This window comes from Marmota flaviventris, chromosome 10 (genome assembly GCF_047511675.1).
Source record: "Marmota flaviventris isolate mMarFla1 chromosome 10, mMarFla1.hap1, whole genome shotgun sequence".
Lineage (NCBI taxonomy): Eukaryota > Metazoa > Chordata > Mammalia > Rodentia > Sciuridae > Marmota > Marmota flaviventris.
In genome coordinates, this window is record NC_092507.1 from 7406286 (window position 1) to 7431988 (window position 25703).

Genomic DNA, 25703 nt, shown 5'->3' on the forward strand with positions numbered 1-25703 from the left:
TTTTTTTTCAGTCTCTGATTTTTCAGGCCCAGATGTTGGTCTTATTGTAGCATTTAAATCTTCTCTCCTCACGCTCGGGCTCCCAGCAGGGTGCCCAGCCCGCTGAGGAGAAGATCCTGGCGTCTTGGCGCGGCGCCCTCCCCCTCTTGACCCGGAGCCGGTGGGAGAGGACGACGGCCGGCGGGGGGGAGGAGGCGGCCCTAGCGCCATTTTGTGGGAACGTAGAGGTAGCTGGGCTGCTCTTGGATCCCTCGCTGCTTCAGTTTCGGTGTCGCGCTTCCTAGCAGCGGCCTAGCGGGTGAGTCGCGGACGCTTCTCACTGTGGACCCCGCGGGTGTCTCGCCTCCCGCGTTGGGGGCGGCCTGAGGTGGGCCCAGAGGCCCGGTAAGGGAGCCGCGGAGCCAGGCCTACCTCGCCCTGCCCGAGCGGGCTCGCGCGGCAGCGTCGTTAGGGCCTGGCGCGGGCGGCTGCGGGCGCCGGAGCGGGGATGCCCGGCCCGCGGTGCCGAGCAGCCGCAGGCAGCGGATCGGCCTGCGCCGGGGCCCGGGCCACGCTTGTGCCTGCGGCACCTCGCGCCAGGGGACAGTCGGTGCCCGCTCGGGCCTGGTGCCCCTGCGTCGCCGCCCGGGCCGCGCTGGGAACTCCTCCCTCGGCCTGCACGCACTGGCTTCTGGGAGGCGGCGGCCCACTTCACGGAGGACCTGTCGCCGCTGTCCTTGCGGCTCAAGTTTGGAGAGCCGCCCCAAAGTTAGGAACAGAGAGGGACCGTCCCCCTGTTCGCGTCCCCTGGTCCCCTGCCCCTGCAGTCTCAAGGCTCGGCTTGTGCCCTGCCTTCTTAGGGAGTCTGCCTTGATCCGCACTCGTACGAGCCCCGGCCAAGTTCAAGTTCTCCCGCGCCTTCAGGGTTATTTACTACTTTCACGGTTGTAATAAAATAGCTACTTGTTTACTTTCTTCCTCTTGCTTACTCCCGCCTTTGTAACCAGTGTGCCACGTGGGGACCCAGTTACAGTTTCAGCGCCCGATGCGTAGCTCTTACTAAATGGGCACTGAATGAATGAACTGTTGAGGGAGGCATCAAAATTTTAATAGGAAAGCAACATCCTTGCCTTCGCCGCCGTTTTCGGGGGTAGCCAATAGGTGTGGGAATTAAAAGAGCAAGAGTTTCTTCTGGAAGTCGGAACAGTAACGGGATGGTGTTATCAGCTAACTGTAATTACTTTGAGGGGACTGTTGCTCATTCGCTCTCTCTTTTCCCTTTAAGAGAAGTAAGAAAAGATGTCTGAATATATTCGGGTAACGGAAGATGAGAATGATGAGCCCATTGAAATACCATCAGAAGATGATGGGACAGTGCTGCTGTCCACAGTTACAGCCCAGTTTCCAGGGGCATGTGGACTGCGCTACAGGAATCCAGTGACCCAGTGTATGAGAGGTGTTCGCCTAGTAGAAGGAATTCTGCATGCCCCTGATGCTGGTTGGGGAAACCTGGTATACGTTGTCAACTATCCCAAAGGTTTGTTACTTTTTGGTTTTGCAAATTGCTGATGCTTAGTTGGGTTTGTGTCTTGTCCCTAGTGTTAGATCATGGCCTCTTTTCATGGCAGAACGTCTCTTATAACCCAAGTATATATCCACATACTTCACTGTTAGACTAGTTTTGAAGACCACAAGTCTAAATTAGTGCAAATTGGGAATTACAGAACATTTTGTTTCCCAGAGAAAACTATGTATTTAATCAGTTATCTGAATAAGCATTGCTAAGTGAATGCCATATTTAGGGACTTTCTAATGTCTTGCAGTTTTATCAGTCTTGTAAATTGATTCTCTTAAAGTGCCCCAGTATTTTGGTTTGATTATTGTCCTTCCATTATTCATTTATCTTATCTGGCTTATTCCCCTTCTCCTCCCCCCCTTAAAATGTACATCAACTGTAGTAATCCAAATCTTGAATTAGTGCAGTCCCGTTTTTGAGCTTCTGGTCTTATTCTCGCTGCTGGTTATCACTGACATTATAAATCTAAGAAAAGGGCCATGGGGCTGGGTTTGTGGCTCAGCGGTAGAGCGCTTGGCTAGCATATGCAAGGCCTTGGGTTTGATCCTCAGCATCACATAAAAATAAATAAAGGTACTGTGTCCAACTACAACTAAAAAATATTAAAAAGTGGGGGGAACCATGGGGATTAAGAAGCATACCAAGAACATTTAGCAGTATGAATTTATGCTAGTTGATAAATATGTATGTTAGTTTTATTTTTAACTTGATATTGCAGACTGGGTGCCTCGGTGCACCCCAGTAGTCCCATCTGCCCAGGAGGCTGAGTCAGGAGGATCACAAATTCCAGTCTAGCGTTGGCAACTTAGCCAAAATCTCTCTCAAAATAAAAAAAGCTGAGAATGTAGCCATCGATAGAGTACTCTGGGTTTAATCTCTGGTACCACACAAAAAATCACAATATTGTAACAAAGTAGTTCACCAAACTTGGTCACTATACAAGACATTGACTTATGTTTGATGGTATAAATTAAGTTTCAGGAGGCTGTTTCTTGAACTATTGACTATAGATTTAATATGTGTCCAAATTTCATTTAAAGCTAGGCAAGGTGGTGCACGCTTGTAATCCTACCTACTCGGGGTGCTAAGGTGGAGGATCGCAAGTTCGAGGTCAGCTTCAGCAACTTAGCAAGGCCCTAAGTAACTTGGCAAGACCCTGTCTCAAAATTTAAAAAAAGAGCTAGAGGTGTCACTCAGTGTTAGAACATTTGCCTAGCTTGTGTGAGGCTCTTGAGTTCAGTCACTAGTACCCAACCTCAAAAATGTCACTTAGTTCTCCCCTTCCAAATAACCCAAGGCTTTTAATAATAATCTCTGGTTTTCTTATTATGAAATTGATGCATATTTTTGGACGTTTGGAAAAGACGAAAATTAAAATTGTCCTTAAATTCACATATGGAGATTAAAGTTAAATTAGTATGTAGCCTTTAAATATACATTAGGCATTTCAATAATTAAGGAAATATATTTAGCCAAAAATGAAGTTTTTATGGTTTATGGGGGGAAAACCTACCATTGATTATAGTCTTGAGATATTACAAAAACCTGAATTTGGGAATTCCTGAATGTGCCTTCATTCTGTCTGTGAGAGCTGACATTACTCCTAGCCGTCTTTTCATTGTCTTGTTGTTCTTAGAATCTTCTTTTAGCTTCTCATTTCTAGACATAAGGGGTAGTGTGTTTTTAAAGGAGAGCTAAGTGAAATTTTCTAAAAGGTGTCTACTAATTTTATTTAGATAACAAAAGGAAAATGGATGAGACAGATGCTTCATCGGCAGTGAAAGTGAAAAGAGCAGTCCAAAAAACATCTGATTTAATAGTATTGGGTCTCCCGTGGAAAACAACCGAACAGGACCTGAAAGAGTATTTTAGTACCTTTGGAGAAGTTCTTATGGTGCAGGTAAAAATTTACTTCATTTAGCAGTTTTCTTTACCAGTGAATGAGCATGTAGCATTCTTACTACTTTAGTGGCACTGTTCCTTTGTTGCAAGAGTTTTAACGTTTGTTAGGAAGTGTATGTACATAGGGATGCTCACAAAGAAATTTGGCTTTATGCACATGCATTGCATTTCATATTATAAAAATGAAGCTAGCTGGACTAGGTGGCACACACCTGTAATCCCAGTGGCTTGGGAGCCTGAGACAGGAGGATCACAAGTTCAGAGCCAGCCTTAGCAAAAGTGAGGCACTAAGCAACTCAGTGAAACCCTGTCTCTAAATAAAATACAAAATAGGGCTGAGGATGTGACTCAGTGATTGAGTGCCCCCGGGTTCAATCCCTAGTATCAAAAAAAAAAAAACTAAACTAACTGAAAAAATTCTGTTGGTAAAGACGTAAGGGAAGTAGGTGACAGACATTCAGTTTGTTGTGTATATATTGATGAGAAATGTTTGCTTTTCCCATTTGATTAGTTAAGATTTATAACCAAATCTAATTTATATTTGCACTCATTCTAAAACATTGTTGTAATTTTATTGTGTAAATGAGTTTTGCTGTACTATTAACATAATCTGGATTCCCTCCTATTGGTTTTACCTGAAGACTAACTTGATTTAAACTTTATTATCTATCTCATTTGATTAAATCATTTAAATTCTCTGTCAGAGAACTCTGATTTGGGGGTATGAGCATTGTGTTAAAGTAAATATCAATTGTCTTTTCAGGTCAAGAAAGATATTAAAACTGGTCATTCAAAAGGGTTTGGCTTTGTACGATTTACGGAATATGAAACCCAGGTGAAAGTAATGTCACAGCGACATATGATAGACGGACGATGGTGTGACTGTAAACTCCCCAATTCTAAGGTACTTCACTTTTTCCCCTCTATACTTTGGGAATTTTGCTTATCAACTTCCTTAGAAGACACTAACATAAAACATTAAGTACACTTGGAAAAGGTCATGGCTGGGGCTAGGGATGTAGCTCAGTGGTAGAGCATATGCTTACCATGCATGAGGCCCTGGGTTCAGTTGCAGGGTGTGTTTGTGAATTGATCTTTTTCTTTGTTGAAGTCTTTGAACCTTAATGCATGCTGAATATTTTATGTTGCTTTGAAATATTTAATCTGTTATTCTTCCAAACTAAAAATTTGTTTTAATTTTTTTTTTTTTTGTGGTGTTGGGGAATCAAACCCAATATCTTAGCATGCTAGGCAAGTGCTCTGCCACTGAGCTAAACCCTACCCCAGCCCAGACTTTATACTCCAGCCCAAATATTGTTGTTATTATTTCTGTCAGGTTTCTTACAGTATGCATTCAAACATGAAGTCAATCAGAATACATTAATCCTGTTATAAAGGCATATGGGAGCATCTGTGCCAGGATACTCATTGATCATCATAAATCCAAGTATACTTTCATAATGTAATACTTTATTATTGCCGGGCACAATGGTGTATGCCTATAATCCCAGTAGCTCAAAAAGCGGAGGCAAGAGGATTGCAGGTTTGAAGCCAGCCTCAGCAACTTGGTGAGGCCCTAAACAATTTGGTGAGACCCTGTCTCAAAAATAAAAATGGGCTGCAGATGTGGCTTGGTGGTTAGGCATTCTTGAGTTCAATCCTGGTACCAGAAAAAACTTTATTCTTCGTTAAAGGCTTACAAGATAGAGAAGTACTGATGTAAGAAGTAGTATGCCTACCCTTTAATGATTTACCTGTTGTACAAGGCAACATCCCTACCATAATGCTCTTTGCATTGCTTATAAAATATTTCTGATGTTTTTCTTTCCTTTTGATTTTACCAGCAAAGCCCGGATGAGCCTTTGAGAAGCAGAAAGGTGTTTGTTGGGCGCTGTACAGAGGACATGACTGCTGATGAGCTGCAGCAGTTCTTCTGTCAGTATGGAGAAGTGGTAGATGTCTTCATTCCCAAACCATTCAGGGCTTTTGCCTTTGTTACATTTGCAGATGATCAGGTATTTTTCTTCTTACTAATTTCTCCCAGCTAATTAGGCATTTTCTCTTGAATTTTTTTCATTCAGCTAAGTTTTTGACTTTCTAAGGGGTGGATAGGCCTAGATATTAAGGAGATACTCTATATATTTTTTTCAGTATGTGGTCTTCAGGAATGTTATGTATCTTTTTTTTTTTTAAGTTGTTGATGGACCACAGTATCTTTATTTTTATGTGTTGCTGAGGATCAAACCCAGGGCCTCACACCTGCAAGGCAAGTGCTCTACCACTGAGCTATAGCCCCAGCCCTGTTATGTATATATATATATTTTTAATTATCAATTTTTTAGTTTGACACAATATTTTATTTATTTTATGTGGTGCTAAGGATTGAACCCAGGGCCTCACACGTGCTAGGTGAGTGCTCTACCGTTGAGCCGTACCCCCAGGCCCTGTTATGTATCTTTTGAAAAAAGTTACCACTGTTATCTTTACTAAAGCTGAAAGGCTATGTTGAAGGTTTCGGTGAAATGAGTATTTATTACTTATTTTTCCTCCAGTTCAGATAAATTATGCTTAAAATCTAGTTTTTTATTGCTATTTTGAGGTATGAGTTAGTGGTTTAATCTCCTTTGTTTACATCCTTTATTTTTTATAGGTTGCCCAGTCTCTTTGTGGAGAGGACTTGATCATTAAAGGAATCAGCGTGCATATATCCAATGCTGAACCTAAGCACAATAGCAATAGGCAGTTAGAGAGAAGTGGAAGATTTGGTGGTAATCCAGGTGGCTTTGGGAATCAGGGTGGGTTTGGTAACAGTAGAGGGGGTGGAGCTGGCTTGGGAAACAATCAGGGTAGTAACATGGGTGGAGGGATGAACTTTGGTGCTTTTAGCATTAATCCAGCAATGATGGCAGCAGCCCAGGCAGCGCTACAGAGCAGTTGGGGTATGATGGGCATGTTAGCCAGTCAGCAGAACCAGTCAGGCCCATCAGGTAATAACCAAAGCCAGGGCAACATGCAGAGAGAGCCAAATCAAGCTTTTGGGTCTGGAAATAATTCCTATAGTGGTTCTAATTCTGGTGCTGCAATTGGTTGGGGATCAGCATCAAATGCAGGGTCAGGTAGTGGTTTCAATGGAGGCTTTGGCTCAAGCATGGATTCTAAATCTTCTGGCTGGGGAATGTAGATAGTGGGTTATGGTCGGTTAGTTAGAATGGTGGGAATTCAAATTTTTCTAAACTCATGGTAAGTATATTGTAAAATACATATGTACTAAGAATTTTCAAAATTGGTTTGTTCAGTGTGGAGTATATTCAGCAGTATTTTTGACATTTTTCTTTAGAAAAAGAGGAAGAGCTAAAGGAATTTTATAAGTTTTGTTACATAAAGGGTTGAAATATTGAGTGGCTGAAAGTGAATTGCTGTTTGCCTGATTGGTAAACCAACACACTACAATTGATATCAAAAGGTTTCTCCTGTAATGTTTTATCCCTGGACTTGTTAAGTGAATTCTTTGCATGTTCAAAGTGGAAACCATTGATTAGAACTACATTCTTTTCTCCTTTTTTAATTTGAACCCCACCATATGGATTTTTTCCTTAGGAAAATCTCCTTTTGGGAGATCATGGTGTCACAGTGTTTGGTTCTTTTGGTTTTGTTTTTTAACACTTGTCTCCTCTCATATACAAAAGTACAATATGAAGCCTTCATTTAATCTCTGCAGTTCATCTCATTTCAAATGTTTATGGAAGAAGCACTTCATTGAAAGTAGTGCTGTAAATATTCTGCCATAGGAATGCTTCTGTCTACATGCTTTCTCATTCAAGAATTCGTCATCACGCTGCACAGGCTGCGTCTTTGACGGTGGGTGTCCCATTTTTATCCGCTACTCTTTATTTCATGGAGTCGTATCAACGCTATGAACGCAAGGCTGTGATTTGGAACCAGAAAGCTGTTTGAACTTTTGAAACCTTGTGTGGGATTGATGGTGGTGCCGAGGCATGAAAGGCTAGTATGAGCGAGGAAAGGAGAGAGCGCGTGCAGAGACTTGGTGGTGCATAATGGATATTTTTTAACTTGGCGAGATGTGTCTCTCAATCCTGTGGCTTTGGTGAGAGAGTGTGCAGAGAGCAATGATAGCAAATAATGTACGAATGTTTTTTGCATTCAAAGGACATCCACATCTGTTGGAAGACTTTAAGTGAGTTTTGTTCTTAGATAACCCACGTTAGTTGAATGTGTTAAGTGAAATGATACTTGTACTTCCCCTGCCCCTTTGTCAACTGCTGTGAATGCTGTATGGTGTGTGTTCTCCTCTGTTACTGATATGTAAGTGTGGTAATGTGAACTGAAGCTGATGGGTTGAGAACATGGACTGAGCTTGTGGTGTGCTTTGCAGGAGTACTTGGAAGCAGAGTTCACCAGTGAGCTCAGGTGTCTCAAAGAAGGGTGGAAGTTCTAATGTCTGTTAGCTACCCATAAGAATGCTGTTTGCTGCAGTTCTGTGTCCTGTGCTTGGATGCTTTTTATAAGAGTTGTCAATGTTGGAAATTCTTAAATAAAACTGATTTAAATAATATGTGTCTTTGTTTTGCAGCCCTGAATGCAAAGAATTCATAGCAGTTAATTCCCCTTTTTTGACCCTTTTGAGATGGAACTTTCATAAAGTTTCTTGGCAGTAGTTTATTTTGCTTCAAATAAACTTATTTGAAAAGTTGTCTCAAGTCAAATGGATTCATCACCTGTCATGCATTGACACCTGATACCCAGACTTAATTGCTATTTGTTCTTGCATTGTCCAAAGTGAAAAGTTTTTCTTTTTTTCTTTTTTCTTTTTTTAATCTAGTTTTTAATAAGTCTGGGTGACCGCACCTAAAATGGTAAGCAGTACCCTCCAGCTTTTTCTTAGTGCCTCTGTGCATTTGGGTGATGTTCTATTTACATGGCCTGTAAAAATCTCCATTGGGAAATGCCTTCTAAAAATATTCTTGTTTGGGAGAGTGGGCAAAACATTATTTTCAAATGCTTTGTAGCAAAGCCTATCAATTGAAAAGAAGGGACTATCAGTACCTTTCTGTTTGGGATTGAAAAGTGGAATTAATTGCAATAGGGATAAAGTAGAAGAAACCACAAATTACCTTGTGCCTGAAATCCATTAAGAAGCCTGATAGCTTTAAGAACCAGTAGGGTGGGTTGTCTGTCTGTGGAAGTGTTAAGTGAAGTGGGCTTTGCCCTCCAAGGGAGGGAAGTATAATAATGTTGAATAAACTCGCTTACAGAACTCAGATTAGACTCTCACAATGCATTGTTAAGAATGTAAAAGCAATAATATATATTGATTCTTTATTGTACTTTTATGTAAATGCTAATCCTGTGAGAATTAAGGATCTCGTTTTCTAACTGGAAGAATGTGACAGTTTTTGTGTTGGTAGTTTACCTGATGCCCTTACCTACTTAGATTACCATAAATAGGTTTGTCATTTTGCAAGTTGAGTGTTTTAAACATTTATAAATGAAATCATCCTTTAGACTGTGATTGCCACCTTGTTTTGTTATGCAGTTTCCTCTGTAAAAGGATCTTGAGTTGTTTTAATATTTTTCTGCATCTGAATCTGCATGATTTCCAAACCCTGTACCATCTGAATTTTGCATTTTAGCACTTGCACTATTACTCAGCAGCAGTAACATGGTAACACTTAAAATGGTATTCGGGGACCTCCAAAGACTAAACTGACAAGCCTTCAAGGAGCCCAGGGGTAAGTTAACTTATCGATGGCATGGTTTTAATACCTTATTTACACTTGTTAAAGCTAGTTGCTGGTCATAGAAGGCTTTCAATGTTGAGTAGCCTTTTATTTAACATGTTTATGATACTACATAGTGGGTAGTTATTCTACCCTTAAAAAAAAAATTAAAGTTTAGAAGTACTTAAACTATTTGGCAAAGATTTGTTTTTAAAAGTCTTATTTGGTCATCTAAATGCATTCATTCTAAAAATTTTTTTGAACCACAGTTGAATAAAAATTTTATTGTCACCACAGTTTAGTGTCTGGAGTCTTACTGGAAAAACATGATTTCTTTTTCCTATGTGACAAAGATGCTGGAAAGTTACCTTTAAAAAGTGATTATCAAGAAATTACACTTTATATGAACAAGAGAAATTAGACCTAAAGTCAAGAGTGAATTTTCATATAATGTTAACTAACTATATTGAAAAACTTAATTAAATATTTACTGTTAAATTTTTTAGGGAAGAAGGCTGGGGATGTTACTCCGGCAGAGCATTTGCCTCACATGCATGAAGCTCTGGGTTCAGTCTCCAGCAGTGCAAAATAAATAAATAAATAAATAAAAAGTTTTAGGGATAGCCAACTAAAATTAAATTTTAAGGTTAAATCAGCACCTGTATTTCCATAGTAGAACAGTAGGAAGTTACACAGTAATTCAGTTGCATCTGATAATTAGAATTTTTATTATTACACACAGGAGAGTATCTCTGAATTGAATAATAGAACTGTCTACTCAGCTATGGTAGAATTTGTCTATTGTTAAGCTTACCTGTGCCTGAGAATTTTGTGTTCAGTTAAGGAAAAGGGGGAAAAAAAAAAAAAACTTCAGATTTATCTATAATATAACCACTTGTTTCTAGTACATTTCCTTTTGTGGAAATACCAGATTTGATTTAGACAGTATTCTGAAGTTGAACATTATTTAGGTTATTTCCAATTGCTAGGAACATCTTATCTACCTGGGGGATAAAATGATTTTTCAAAGTTGCTCCCCTAAAACCCATAGTCCTATAATATATAAAGCACTCTTTGAGATCATTAAGAACAAGTGGAAAATAGACAAGCAATTTGCAGAAATGCAAACAACTAGTATGAAAAGGTGGGCTTTGTAAGTAAATGCATCTTAAGCAGTGAGTTATATTGGGGTGGTGAAGGTGAATGTCATTGTAATACTGTGATGGTTTATGTCCCCTTCAATCAACAAGTAAGGGTGGCATTATACTATTAAATGGATTAGTACCTGTAACAGTGTCACCTGGAGTTTGGGTTATTTTGTGTGTGTGGTGGCGGGGGGCGGTAGCTGCTATGTCACATTACTGCTAAGATCTTTTACAAGGTTCTAAAACTGACTCATTTACTGATTGAACACATGCAAATTAAAAATTATTAATTATGTTCTCAATCCAGGGAATATAGTTAATGACTTTCGTGTACACCCCATACTGACCTGCTTCCCCACAATTAACAGAACCCCAAGACACTAATCCCCCTACAAACCAAGTCTCTGTCTTGTTGTCTAGAAATACTAGTGCCCCTCCACTGTCACCTCTGCAGCTATCCTTGCCTCCAGTTTCTAAGCCAGCACAAAGCATGTTATCCGTTACCCTTCCCCCTGGATACTGCTTTTCATAGGCAGCAGTACATTTTTGATGGTCAGCAATTGGTATGTCGACAAACATTAGATTTCTAGCAAGAAAACCCCTTTGGGTTAATCCCCAACCAGATGCTGTTCCAATGTCATTTGTCCTTATCAAAAATTCAGCTTCTTTTCCTGGCAGACAAATAGGCATGATGTTGCTATTGATTACAACTTTGTTCTTCAATTTAATCAGTGCTATGTCATTGTCGAAACCAGCCTCATGAGTGTAACCTTCGTGTATAAAAACAACCTCAGCCCAGGCTTTTGTGTAGTTATGCGATAGTCTATTCAGGATGCCCATTCGAATGTCCAGGGAAGATACCTCTTCTTTTTGCCCATATATGGCGTGAGCAGCTGTTAGAATCCAGTTGTCATATAAAAGTGCACCTGCTGCTGTAGTTTGACCTAGTAACAGGACTTGCCAGGGGAAATCACCAGGCTGTGCCCTTTGCCCTCCATATATACGACCTCTTGTAGTCCGGGCTGATAGTCCACACACTGGGGAAGAAGCAGTGAGAGAGACTTTGTAAAAATCCAGTGGGGCTTTTTTTCCAAGTTTTTACCACTTTGGTGGTGTGTGTGTGTTTAATGTCAGCCAAAAATTAGGTCCTACAAGTAGGAGTGTTTCCTAAATAGCACAATTCAAAGTTGTAAATAATTTTGGTATTTCTTAGTTCCTCAGGAAATTGTGAGTGAAATTTAAATTTTGGAAATAAATTTTTTTTTTTTTTTTACTAAAAGAATTTGGTCTATAAGATTTGGGGAGCTGTGTGCAGTGCACATGCCTAGAATCTCAGCAACTCAGGAGATCCAAGACTAGCCTGAGCAGCTTCACCTCTGTCTCAGAAAATAAAAAGGGCTGGGATGTGTCTCAATGGGAGAGTGCCCCAGGTTCCATCCCAGTACCATCCAGGACCCTTCAGGTCAGAAATTATTATTTGTGGTCTGGTTGATTCTTCCAAACACTGAATCTTACTGTGTCCTTATTGCAGATTAATTATGCTCATTAATGTAGCATATGTTTCCCGTTATGGCAGTATACTTGTATTAAACTCACAAACGTTGTGTCGGCCAAGTATAGGTTTAAAAAAAACAATTTAAGCCAAATAACAGAGGGGTAATGAATATATTATTACCTTTCAAATTTTTTTAAAAAAAATCATTCTCAACTATTATTGTTAGAGCCAATTCTGGTTTAAAAAAAATTAAGCACTATTAAAAAGCAAATTGCATTAATGTTTAAAAACCTAGATGTCATTGAAAACAATTGCTTAGGGAAATAATGAAGTTATTAGCTTTGGGTTTTAATAGCATTTTTACAGAGAAGAAAAGTAACAACAGAAGAACTCGTGTTTATAAATGTATAAATGGTTCAAGATAATTTAAAAAATCATTTAATTTTTTATGCTTGCCTAGTTATAAGGTCAAAAATAATCAAATGACTGATGCAGTCAGCACTGCACAACCTCTCTGTGTGGAAAGGGGATAATGAGAACGGATTATTTGGAAATAATAACTTGGTCTAAGAGCCAAGTGCTAAAGTTTCATTTCTGCCTACCACAGCTAAAGCACTTCTTATTGTCTCCCACCCAGTTCTCCTTTCCGTCAATTATGAATCTTGTATAAATGTGTCCATTACCAGGCTCACAGACTGGGAGTGTTTTTTCTCCTTTGGAGCTCGTCCAGAATCCATCAGCCTCACACACATATTTACCTGCAAATCATTGGAAAAGCAAAAATGTTTAACTGCATGTATAACTTGGTTGTCATTTGCTTGAATACCCCCTTGAAAAATGTTGATTCTTGAGCATCTGTGGGAGGTAGAGGTGTCTGACTAACCATTTTACATGATTTCATAAATAGGAGGTCTCTGCATTACCATGTTTGCTTGCAAAGTGGAAACCTTTTAGATGTGTAACTTGAATATGTATCAAGATCTCAAGTGCTTAATGATAACGTTTTGACTTGTTAAATTAAACCATTTGGAATATATTGTGTGTTTGTAGTAGTCATTTACTAGATAAGATCTGTTTCCAGATTCTTGCAAATTGACATTAAAGTCACTTTAGCTGTAATATTTCACTTAGCGGTGGGAGAAGTGCCTTTTAATCTTTTGTCTTCCTTAGCCAAAAATGTTGGTTAAAGTTTATTTCCAGAACACGAAAGCTTAAGTTCTAAATATCGCCACCCCAACTTTGCAAACCTTTCTTACCATTATTCCTCTTCATTGTATAGAAGGTCTCTGTGCAGTGGTACTGAACCTCAGCTCTATAGGTGGTCACTTCAGGACCAGTGAGGTATTCCACTTGGCCATTGGGCAGCTCCTCTGGAGGGCCACAGTCCACCACTAGTGAAGAAATATGGGAAGGGAGGGCTGGGGGTAGACTCCGTGGCAGGGCACTTGCCTGAGGAGACCTGAGTTTCATCTCCAGAACCATAAAATTAGTGAAAAGTTCTGAAGACCACTAGCAGCGTATCTAGAAGGTGGGCTGGACCACATGCATGTCCCCCTATGTGGTTGGTATTATGAATTTCATCTCTAGGAAGTGGCAAGAATCACATTAATGTGATCTCAAAGCATCACTCATGTCCAGATTCTAATTAGATGGCTGGGCCAGGAGAGGATCAGGGCGGTGCCTTCCCTAAAGGAAATACTTGGAGTTCCTTATTTCTCATGAAACAAAGACTAGCCAGGTGCAGTGCACTCGGGTTATTAAGGAGGATTACAAACTGGAGTCCAGCCTCAGCAAACTGACAAGGCCCTAAGTAACAGCAAGGCCATGTCTCAAAAAATAAAAAGGATTTGGGGTGTTGCTCAGTGGTAGCCCTCCCCTGGGCTCCATCCCTGGTGCAGAAAGAAGACACAAGGCTGCCGTGTAGCAGCACTCTGGGAGGAGGAGAGCAGCAGGCCTGGGTCAAGATAAGCCAATGAACCCAGGGCCTTCTGGCCCTTTCCAACCAGAACTTTAGACCACCTGGAGTCTGAGCAAAACAGTTGTGTTGAGGGTCGTCATTTCATCCCTTGAGTGTGGACCAGAATTGACAGTGCTTAGGACATCACTAGCCAATTTGTGATACAAACGAGATGGAGCGATTTTTGTCTGAAGTCCTAGATCTCTCCACAGTAGACATGGGTTGTTGGTGTAGTTCTATTGGGGATATTAAAGCTGCACTTTGGCAACCTTGTAGCTGTGGGCCTGGCTCTGTGCCAAGTTCTCCACCTTCCTCCTCAATGTCACTACAGCTCTTGACAGGGCCAATCTGCCATGCTGTAGATGAGAAGATGAGACTGGTGTTTTGCCACCTGGGCACAGCAAAAAGTGGCAGGATCAGCATTCAAACCCAGACCAGCTCTTTACTGTTTTCTCATTGGTGGAGATATAAATTTATAAAAAGAAAAAAAACTTAAGTTTCTTGTTCCATAGAATTTGTTCTATGAAAACCTTTGCAAAAGAATACACAAAAAAAGGTACATAGACTTAAATCTACACCTGACAATAGCAAAACTGTGGCAACAGAAATTGGATAAAGTAAAAGCACCAAAGTGATTGGGGCTGTACACAGATCCAGGAGTAGGCCTCTTAAAGTCAGGCAGATGAGGGAAGGTGTCCCAGCCAGGAGGAAGCACAGTGCCATCATTTGGTTCAAGGCCATCATAATGAAATGCATGTTCAAAACAGGAGATAAAGAATGAAGGAATAGGGCTGGGCTGGGGCTCAGAGGTAGAGCGATCGCCTAGCCTGTGTAAGACAGTGGGTTTAATCCTCAGCACCACATTAAAATATATTAAGAAAAAAAGTATGAATAGAGCCCCTCCACCCAATTTTTTTTGGGGGGAGGGCATTTCAGGGGATGAACTCAGCTTCGTGCAAGCCAGGCAAGTGCTTTTAACTGAGCTCCATCCTCCAGTATACCCCGCAAACTCAGTGGTAGTTTGGAGAGAGGCAAAAGATGCTTTTGCTGTATATTGTAAATTCCTTATTTTTTTCAATTTACACGTTTGTATTTTTACAATTGAAATGCTATTTTTACGATTCTTTAAATTTATATGATTCTTAGTCTACAAAATGGTGCACCATTATCCCAGTTTGTGAGTGTGCATATGTGTGTTTATGTACATACATATGGACAGAATGACTCCCATCTCAACATGTGGCAGCAAGTACATGTTCATACATGTGAGATATGTGTAATTGGAGGGATACACACCAAAACAATAATGGTGATTATACTCTCACTGGGTGGTGTGATGGGTTCTCAATGTCACTGTGTGTGTGTATAATGTATGCAAAGAGCACACTTTGACTTTTCCCTAGTAACCTCGTGCTGTTGGAGCCTCTAAGTGCTGACTGAGGAGGAGAAGCAAGTTTTGAATCAAAGCCCTGATATATGTAACCATTGTTTGGGGGGAGGGGCAGAGAAGTGACAGAAGCAGTAAGGGTAGCAGCAGGTGAGGGAGTTGTCACCACACGGCCGTACAGCTGCACTCTGGCATGAGTCGATCCCAAGATCCATCTCTCTGACAGACTGCAGTGAATGATTTCAGGGGCAAAGCACCCTAAAGAGAAATTCAGACAGTAATTTCCTTGTTTACATCCTCTAGTCACCGAGAGCTGGGCCCCACAGCAGTTCCTATTCCAGTGCTTCACAAAAGGGAGGTGGCAGCCACATGAACAGAGCTCATGTGTGGTGGCACACGGGGGGCCTGGACTTGGTGCACACCCAGCTGCCTGGTGCATATGCACGTGCTACACAAAGCTCTGCTAGGTTAGGTCACCTGTTAGATATCTCAACTCTAAACCTGCATCGGTATTTCTGCTGCAGTGATTTATGTTTTTTTGCTTTCCACAGTAATCCAAAAACGCATTAGAACTCAAAGTTCACCCTTTATATAAAGTGCCCGAGGTGTGTGGTCCAAAGCTTGGGAAAGGCTGGCATGATCAGACACAGAGCCCCTGTGTGTCTTTCTGACCTGAGGCCAGTAGATCAGCCAGAGGAAGGCTACTGAAATATTGTCATGAGCTTTGCATGTAATCAGCTTTCCCATCAGTGGGATTTAGAGGGAAAACTATTTTAACTTTCTGAAATAAAACCAAACAGTAAAATGAAAGAGGATGGCCGGCTCTGGTGACGCATGCCCGTCATCCCAGCTACTAGGGAGGCTGAGGCAGGAGGATCACAAATTGGAGGTCAGCCTCAGCAACTTAGTGAGTCACTGTCTCAAAAAAACCAAAAGGGCTGGGGATGTGGCTCAGTGGTAAAGCACCTCTGGTTCAACCCCCAGGATACCCCACACACGCACACACACAAAGAGGGTGGCATTGGCAGAAGCTTTATGCTTCAGAGGACCTCAAGGTGTCTTTTTTTGTTTTGTTTTTTTAAATCAAGTGAGAAACTGAACAAGTTTATAGTCAAGGAATTGTAGGAAAGAGCTCGCAAGGTGGGAATCTTTTTTTTTTTTTTTTTTTGGTTCTGACCCTCCACAGGACTGTGGGTTGCATCGCCAGCTATCATTTCAGTGTTATTACTTTTTACCACTGGGATTCAGTGACAATTTTGAAGAACATAAAGAGGACGTGTTAATCTCTTACCTGTGCCCCTAAAGCAACATGCTAAGCATTTTTTTAAATTATACTCCCTCTCCCTTAACAGTGATCACTATTTATAACTTTGCAGAATATACTCTTTCCCACCACTGTCTAATTTTTTGTGGGCCCAGAAGTTGTTCCATGGGAAGGTCATCCGTTGACCAGAGGGAGGACCTTGATTTAATACGCGGTGTTGCCGCAGGGCTCATGGAACAGTCTGGTGAGTGCCTCTTTCTGTCGTTTCAGCCACTTTATGAAGAGCTAGCTGCTGCAGCGAGCGAACAAAAGTTCCCCTTTTAATCACCAGCTCTCCAAGTAGCTTGTGGTAAGCGTTTGCCTGTCATGTGTGATGCCCGGGTTCCATCCCCAACCCTCCCCCCCAATAAATGTAAAAATAAATAATTTTTAAGAAGGCAGGATTCCCAAGGACGAAACTCTCCATGGCCGTCCCTGTGGTCTACGAGTGGATCTGCTTTTTATTGTTGAAGCACTGACCGCAGAGCTGCCCTGCCTCTTTCACACTCTTTCCGCGCATCTGCTCACACGTGTGTGCACATCTCGCCATGATTGTGACCCTGTGAGTATGGTTTTGTAGTAACTCACTTGCAGAAGCTCATAGCCAGTCTCACAGAAGACAGAGATGCTGTCTTTGAGGATGTACTTGGTTTGCACAGGTGAAATGTGACCATTAGGTGGTGCCATCGGATCAGGACACGGCTGCGCTGTGCAGAGGAAAGCAGGCTTAGTGACTTTGATGTGGTCAGTAGCAGCCAAGTCTGAATTTAGCAATCTGAAGTTCTTGACTTCTAAAGCAAACCTTTATGATACAAAGAAAGTCTCAAAAGCAAGATTAAACTCAGTGGCTTGCACAAATTAAGATCTGTTGCTTTGCCAGGCGAGGTGGCCCACACCCATAATCTCAGCCACCTGGAGGCTGAGGCAGGAGGACCACAAACTTGAGGCAGCCTTGGCAGCTTAGCAAGACCCTCAGCAACTTACCAAGACCCTGCTCAAAATTTTTAAAAAACTAAATGGGCTGGGGATGTAGCTCGGTGATAAAGTACCCCTGGTTCAATCCCAGGTACCACACACACAGACACACAAAGACAGACAGACACACACACACACACAGTTATTTGTCTTTGCTTGGCACTCAGCCGTGGATAGGTAAGAAGGCCAGGTGTGCAGAAAGACAGTGCACCGCCCCACCTGCAAACCAGCCCAGCCCGGCCTCAGAACCACCTGGAAGGGCCTCTCCCGGCCCCTTCCCCAGGTCTGTCCTGCTGCCCTCCTTCCTCCCACAGCCAGGAGCAAGACACATGTGACTTAAAATCAAGTGGGTTTAAGTCATGGCTCCTGGGGACAGGGGAGGAGTACTAGGGCAGCACTTGGACGAGTGGTTGGAAAGAGCAAGCTGCAATCAAGCCTCATGACACCCATAAGATGCCAGGGTGACACGGGGGGACACCAGGGCTCCGAGATGGGCCAGAGACCAAAGCTCCGGGGGACTTGGGGAGCCTCAAAAAGATCCAGACGGGGGCTTGCCTGGCGTGTGTGAGGCCCTGGGTTCAATTCTCAGCACCACATATAAATAAACAAAATAAAGGCCCAATGACAACTAAAGAATATTAAAACAAAAAACATTCACAACTTCTTAAAAAAAAAAAAAAGATCCAGAAGACCTGGGGAGCCTCAGCCTTCCCTGCTGGCACCCACCACAGTACTCGAGCCCTGGGGAGACTGCCTTCCACCAGCCCAAGCCCCTGCTTGCTCTCACCCCCAGTTTCAGGCCACAGCCTGTGGCCCCGCTTCTCCCTGACACTCTTCCCTCCAGCGACCTGCTAAGCTGCTAGAGCAGCTGGGTTCACCCCACCCAGCCAGGGTCCTGAGGTGGCTCTCATCACACAGGGCCCAGGGCTTCTAACTTTGAGGGCCTGTCATGAGGAAGAGCTGCTAGCACTGGGCACATGGCTTATCCCTGTAATCCCAGTGGCTTGGGAGGTTGAGGCAGGAGGATTAGAAGTTTGAGGCCAGCCTCAGCAACTTAGCAAGGCCCTAAGCAACTTATTGAGACTCTGTCTCAAAATAAAAAAATGAATTAAAAAAAATGGCTGGGGATGTAGCTCAGTGGTAATGTGCCCCTGGGTTCAATCCCCAGTACAAAAAAAAAAAAAGGTGCTGGAAGGGCCCAGAGGGCAGAATCAAGGCCAGGGGCAGCCCCTGCAGACAGAGGTCATGGGTCCTGCTGACCCCCTGTGCTGTAGTTCTAGCCCAAACCCTCTGCAGCCCACACCTCACCCCCTACAGCTCCACACCCTGAATGGTGGCACCTTTGGGCTGGTGCTGGCATGTCCCCTTTCCTGGGCCCAGATACCCTGCCACCCATTGGGTCCTCCATTGCTGTCTTGGGGATTTCCTGTTCCAGGGCACCTTCCCTAGCATCCAGTCCCCGCCTGGGCCAGGTCCCTCCTCCGGACTCTCACCATGCCCAGACCTTGGCTCTGAGGCTGTGCCTGCCAGGGAGTCTGGTTATGTTACTGTCCCCACTGGACTGAGTTCCATGTCTCTGGAAGGGCATGTGGGTGAGGGGCCAGTGGGGGGTGGAAGGACGTGTTGGGGGATGGGAGGGCGGGGGAGGAAGGCACCAGTGGAAGGCCCTTGCTTCTCAGGCTTCCCCACTGGTCTCCCTGGCTGGGCCTGGCCTGGGAAGCGCTCCGCTCCCCATGGCTCCCTGACACAAGGAAGAGAGGAGAGGCTCTGAGCTTCCTGCCTGTTGGGACCCCCGCTCACCTGTGCTTGTGTAGTGGATCTTCCAGCCTGTGTGGGCCCCTGACTTGTCAGTGACAAAGAGGATGGTCACGTTGTTGCTCCCTGTCTCAATTCTGGGGGGCAATGTCTTCCCACAAAAAGGGCCATATTCCTCCTGGTCCGTCTGAATCTGAAAAAGGAGGAGCTCTGAAGTCCCAGGACCTGCTGCCGGGCTCCTGCTGGGGTGAGGGGCAAGCTCTCGCTCAGGGGAGCTGGTGGGACAGGTGGCCCGTCCCCCCCCCCCAGCCGGCTGGCCTGGACGGAGGTGAACAGGAGCTGGGCCACGGGCTGTGCTGAGGGGGACCCGAGGGCCGGGGCTCAGGCCGTACCATGAGGGAGTCGTAGGGACACTGGGCCTCGGGGTGGGCCTCCACGTCGAAGGACTCCACGAAGTCCAGGGTGACGCTGAAGCCCTCCTCCAGGCGGATGCCGTAGGAGCAGCTGGAGAGCTTGGGGTAGGGCCCCGGGTACTCGGGGCTGCTCAGCTCCCCAGACCGGCCGCGCAAGACCTGGCCTGAGCACAGGGCTGGGAAGAGGAGGAGAGCGGTGGGGCGGCTGCGCGCCCCCCTGCCCGCCCTCTGCTGGGACAGCAGGGTGGGTTGCTTCTGAAGAGCAGGGCATCTGTGTCCCTGAGTCTGGCCAGGCCTGCACACAGCTGGCCCGAGGCGCTGGAGGAAACGAAACACCCCACCCGGAAGGCTGAGAGGGCCCCCGCCTATAGGCCACCTGCGTCTGCTGCACCAGGGACAGAAGCCTGCAAGGGCCCACTCCCGGCCCTAGAGGGTGGGCGTCCTCAGCCAGGGTCTCAAAGCTGGAGGTGAAGGGCATGGGGGGAGGGAGGTTCTGCCAGAGCAAGAGGCACCCAAACATGGACGCAGGGAGCCCCCCTTCGGTCCCTAGGAATCCAAAAAGGGGAAAAGGAGGCAGGCGGGGACTTCCTGCTCCTTAGAATTCCCCACGCCCACCCCAGCAATTCCCAAGTGCACCCACCAGGTGGCTCCCACCCACACCTGCAAGACCAGCCCAGCCCGGCCTCAGAACCTCCTGGAAGGGCCTCTCCCGGCCCCTTCCCCAGGTCTGTCCTGCTGCCCTCCTTCCTCCCACAGCTGAGGACTCTGCTCAGCACTGGTGTGGGCCAGGCTCCATCTACAGGGGGCGGGGGTCTGCCTCCCAGCCCCTGTCCCAGGGTGGGGTGCTGCATTGGGGCAGAGGCTTGTGAGAAGTGGGGTCCCTGCTTCCATGGGGCTGCTCCCTATGGAGCAGAGGGAATAGCCCCATGTGGGGGGCACCAGCCCAACCCCTCTGTGAGCACCTCCCGGGGTCAGTGCACCTCAGGTCAGGCTCCCTTAGAACAGAACAGGACCCCGAGGGGCTCCCCAACAGGAGCAAGCCCCAGGATGCTGGGAGTTCAGTCTCTGAGGATGCAGTGGGGAGTGCTCAGTCACTGTGTGAGCTTAGGCTAGCCCCTGCTCCTCTCTGGGCCTCAGTGCCCAACTCCAAAGTAGGAGGCTGCAGTAAGCCCTCTGGCAAAGGAGTCTGTGGCCCATGGAAGGGCTCCCACCAGGCTGGGCTGCATCGGGCTCTGCGGAGGGCAGGGACCGAGAGAAGGGGGCCAGGACACACACCACCCACCTCCCCGGACCCTTCACCCAGAGACACACAGCAGCGGTGGAGGGAGAGCCAGGTTTATTCTCAGGCCTTGGGGCGCGTGAGCTGGGTGCTGTGGGCAGCAGCAACCAGAGCTGCAGCCCTTGGGCTGGGCAGGCGGAGCCAAGGAGGGTCAGAGGCTCTGCTCTGGAAAAGAGATCGAGAGGGGACAGCGAGTGGGGAGGCAGGGTCAGAGCCAGCTCCCCAAGGCACTGACCATGCAGCGCTTGGCAGGGGTACAGGAGAACCAGCGTCTGGGCCATGGAGACCAAAGGGGACCAGGAACAGGTGGCTTTGGAGCATGCCCTGACCCCCACTCTGAAGTTGGTGGAGGGAGGGGACCCTGGTATGCCAGACTTGGCCAGAGGACCCAGGCCCAAGACCCCCATCTCCCCTCTCTGGGAGCTGGGAGCAGCTGCCCATGAAGGGAAGGTGGCTGTGCCAGGGACTCTCAGAGCCCAGTGGGGCCAGGAGCACAGTGAGGACAGGGCACATGCTAATGAGCTGAAGAGGGACGACTGGGCCAAGGCTCTGGGGGGAGTGGGTGGGGTGGGCAGAGAGGGGGAAGGCGGTCCCTGCCAAGGCTCCCCCAGAGCCGGCAGTCAGCGATGGCCCTGAGGGCTGGGGGCCTCGGGCAGGTGGGCTCACCTGAGCAGGTGCGCTTGTCCTGGTGGAGGACGTAGCCGGCGCGGCAGGAGCAATAGAAGCCACCCAGATGGTTGTGGCAGTGGTGGTCACAGGTGGCCTCCTCTCCCGGGGGCTCTCGGCACTCATCAATGTCTGGGGGAGAGGTGGGCCAGGCAGGGGCTCAGGAGGGATGGAAGTGGGACGAGCTTGGGCCTGGCCGGGGACTCGGGGGACAGCGAGCTCAGTGGCTGACCTAAGAGGAGCCTTGGGTGCTGTGCCCAGCTTTTCAGTCCCAGTTGGGAGACGTAAATAGCACCTTTTTGAAACCAGTGAGGGCTGCGCTGGCCCATGTCTGCCCAGTAGCGAGGGAATGCTCAGCGGCAGGATTAGTGAGGCGCCACCAAACCCTGGCCTTCTGAACACAGAGAGGTCATACAGCTGGTCCCTGCAGGGCCAGAAGCTGAAGTCTAGTGTCCACGTAAAGCCCACGCACAGCCGGGGCCCCTGCTGTGGGCCTCGTTTTCCCGCCTGTGCTTGGTCAGGAGCAGGTGAGGGCTCAGTCCGCATAACTGAGATTTGCATTGTGGATGGTGTCAGCTGGAAGGGGACTCAACTGCCCGCTGGGGTTGACAAGGACCCAGCCCCAGGGGAGACGGGAGTCTGCAGGCAGGGGCAGGGTTGGCTGGCTCAGTCGCCCACAGCTGTGGACAGGCCACCTCAGGACCCTCCTCTCCCTCACCCTCAGCAGCATAGAAGGCCTCGAACCCCGTGAAAGGCTTCTCGTTGGAGTAGTCGGAGCAGAAGGTGACGTCCAGGCTGGGGCCCAGGGAGTAGAAGGTGTCATTGCCCGGCGCCTGCTCCGTGTCCGTGCTCTCCTGTCCGCACAGCGTGGCCAGCACCTTGGTCCCCGAGCTCAGCTGTGGGGGCAGGGGTCACAGGGAGGAGAGAGAAGACCCGGGCCTGCCCTCCCTGCTGGCCAAGGCCAGACCCTGTCCCCTGGTGTCCCCCCAGCCATGGCCAGTCCTTTGGAGGGTCTTGAACTTGCCCCCTGCCCACAAGAGACCCCCAGTCTGCGCCCAACTGCACCTTGACGAAGTCGTACTCGCAGCGGAAGGAGGGCTCCAGGTGGAAGTGGGTGAAGTAGAGGCGCAGGCGGTAGCCGGGAGGCGCCCTCAGGGCCCAGCGCCACTCCTGGTGGTTGCCATACTCCCTCGGGAAGCCAGGGGACGTCAGGCGCCCGAACACAGGCTCAGGCCACGTGGGGCCCATGGGGACGGCTGCTGAACCCCCACCCAGCAGGCCCAGGAGGACCAGCAGCCTGCAGGCTGGGCCGGGGCTCGGCGTCCAGCTTGGCGGCCTGGGGGCTCCCACCCACCTCATGGCGTGCCCCCGGTGGCCTGTGCACCACAGCCTGCCCCTCTCACCTTTGGTCTGTTTGCCCAGCACCTGGCCCTGCCCCCAGCCGCCCGCCCCGGGATTCCGGGAATCCACACCAGGACGCCTGTCTGTCCCCTGTCCCGGGTCCCTGGCTAGAAGGTCAGGTGGCTCCAGGAGACCAACCTGGGCAACCACAGCCTGGGGACAAATCCCGGCCCTGCCCTTCACCCGTGGCATGTGACCTGGTGACCTGCGAGGTGGGCTTCCATGACAACGTGGACTTGAGGGGAGGCCGAGGAGCAGAGGTGGCTGCTGCCTCACCCCCTCTCCAGGGCACCCTGAGCTGGGAGGGGAGAGGCCAGGAGTGCCCAAGGGTGGGAGCCTGGGACCCACAGCATCGGGCAAGGTCTGCAGGGGAGTCAGGATCAGGGCACCAGGCCCTCTAGAAAGTAGCCATCCCTCATCCCTACCCCAGCCACAGGAGTGAAATGGAGGGTCCCAGCCCTAGCTGAGGGCAAGTGGGATGTCGAGACCCCCAGTTCCCTCACTGCTGAGCTCCTCACTGCTGAGGCAGCCACACAACATGATATTTAAATCTATCCATCCATCCATCCATCCATCCATCCATCCATCCATCTATCTATCTATCTGTCTATCGGTGGTACTGGGGATGGAACCCAGGGCCTTGCTCATGGCTCAATAGCAGAGTGTACACATATTTTTATTTTCTGTGGTAGCAGGGATTGAACTCAGGGGCGCTTAACCACAGAGCCACATCCCCAGCCCTTTTTATGTTCTATTTTGAAACACGGTCTCACTAAATTACTTAGGGTAAGTTGCTGAGGCTGATTTTGAAAGCGGGATCCTCCTGCCTCAACCTCCCGAATCTCTGGGATTACAGACTTGTGCCACCATGCCCAGCTGTATTTTTTATTTTGAGACAGAGTCTGGGTAAGGTGCTTGGGGCCTCACTAAAATTGCTGTTTTTGGCTTGCAATTTGCAATTCTCCTGACTCAGTCTCCAGCATCGCTGGGTTTACAGGCTACCACACCTGGCTCTTTATTTTTTATATTTTATCTTGAGATGAGGTCTCACTAAGTTGTGAAGGCTGGAGTGGGGATTTTAAACAAAACCGTTCAAGAAAACTCCCCAGAACTGGACCTCTTGGTGCTGACTGAATGTCCTCAGGGCTGGCTGTGGTGGAGCCTTGCCTGGCCTGTGAGCACATGCTTGGTGTGCACGAGGCCCTGGGTTTGATCTTCAGCACCACAGAAAAACATGTCATAGCTGGAGGTGGTGGGGCCAGCCTGTAATCCCAACAACTCAGGAGGCTGAGGCAGGAGAGTGACAAATTCAAAGCCAGCCTAAGCAAGTTAGTGAGACCCTGTCTCTAAATGAAAATAATAAAGGCTGGGGATGAGGCTCAGTACCAAAAAATAAAATAAGCAAACAAATAAATAATGAAAAACAAAGTGTCTCCAAGGGCCCAGAGAAATAGATAAAAATTTAGACATTTACGCATACCATTTCAAAACACTGGAGGGAAAAATCATGTCCTACAAGGAGAGTAAGAGAGCAGAGGGGGAAGGAAACTCCTAGAAAATCACATCCAAAGGGTCAGGAAAAGGGACACCTTGAGAGCTAAGGCTGTGGCTCATGAGTAGAGCGCTTGCCTGGCAAGTGCGAGGTGCTGGGTTCAATCCTCAGCACCACATAAATAAAAACAAATAAAAAAATAAAGGTATTGTGTCCAACTATAACTAAAAAAAAAAGGGGACACCTTGAAACTTTCAAGAGCTAGAAGGGTGGCCCACGCCTGTGATCCCAGTGACTCAGGAGGCTGAGGCAGGAAGATCGTAAGTTAGAGGCCAGCCTCAGCAATTTAGTGAGACCCTGCCTCAAATTAAGAAAAAAAAGCTGGGGATGTAGCTAAGTAATAGAGCACTCCTGGGTCCAGTCCCCAGTACCCCTCCCACTGCCAAAAAAGAAAGGAGCTAGAAGGGTACAGTAGTCCGAGTCTCAGATGGCCTCTGGTGACTCGTGCTTTAGGGTGTCACACCCTCTTGTGGTCTTACACATACAACTAGGCCTTCTGGGCAGAGTACTGCTGAAGGGTTGGTGTGGCCTGGCCACACACGACGTGGCAGCGTCCCCTCAGCTCTTGGAGCACTTGTTGTGGGGGAAGCTAGCCACCAGGTCACGAGGCCACTTCAATATCCTCTGGAGAGCTTCCCTGAGAGGGGCTGAGGCCTCTAAGTGGGGTGGAATGTCTGGCTACCCACCTGTGAGTTCAGAGTCCTCCACCCAAGGCTTCACCTATCAGTCAAGCACGCCTGAGGGTGGAACAAAACATTTTCATAAATGTCAAAACTTAAAAGCTTGTTTTCCACGTTCCTTTCCTCAGAAAGCTACTGTGGGATATGCTCCACTAAAACAAGGGGGGAACCAACAATGGGAAGACTCGGGGCCCGAGAGGGGCTTCCACTGGGGTAGTGAGGAGGCTGCGGACAGATCGTCTAGGAAAATGAAAATGAAGGGCTGGGGATGTGGCTCAAGCGGTAGCGCGCTCGCCTGGCATGCGTGCGGCCCGGGTTCGATCCTCAGCACCACACACAAACAAAGATGTTGTGTCTGCCGCAAACTTAAAAAAGTAAATATTAAAAAAATTCGCTCTCACTCTCTCTCTCTCTTTCTTTAAAAAAAAAAAATGAAAATGATAAGCCACCTGTTGAGCCTAAAGACCATAAAAAGAGCTTTAGACAAGTGTGAAAGTTTA

At 46.9% G+C, this 25703-nt stretch overlaps 2 protein-coding genes across 3 annotated transcripts; one reads left to right on the plus strand and one right to left on the minus strand.

Moving 5' to 3' along the window:
- The first annotated feature begins 212 nt into the window (after positions 1–212).
- Positions 213–8028, plus strand: Tardbp (TAR DNA binding protein). Of its 2 annotated transcripts, XM_027947410.3 has the most exons (7): positions 213–298; positions 1265–1516; positions 3292–3455; positions 4221–4361; positions 5302–5472; positions 6108–6234; positions 7176–8028. In XM_027947410.3, the coding sequence occupies exons 2-7, from the start codon at positions 1279–1281 to the stop codon at positions 7229–7231; spliced, it is 897 nt and encodes a 298-aa protein (XP_027803211.1). In that variant the 5' UTR covers positions 213–298; positions 1265–1278; the 3' UTR covers positions 7232–8028. The 2 variants fall into 2 exon arrangements, with proteins under 2 accessions (XP_027803211.1, XP_071473445.1); XM_071617344.1 differs by having other exon boundaries at positions 6108–7251.
- Positions 8029–9830: 1802 nt separating this feature from the next.
- Masp2 (MBL associated serine protease 2) lies at positions 9831–22929 on the minus strand. Its single transcript, XM_071618541.1, has 10 exons — positions 22636–22929; positions 22289–22466; positions 21571–21702; positions 19605–19801; positions 19258–19405; positions 17071–17189; positions 15359–15437; positions 13092–13226; positions 12519–12593; positions 9831–11377 (listed from the first exon to the last, which is right to left on the minus strand). Exons 1-10 carry the CDS (start codon positions 22927–22929, stop codon positions 10617–10619), a joined length of 2118 nt encoding a protein of 705 aa, XP_071474642.1. The 3' UTR covers positions 9831–10616.
- Between the last annotated feature and the right edge of the window lie 2774 nt (positions 22930–25703).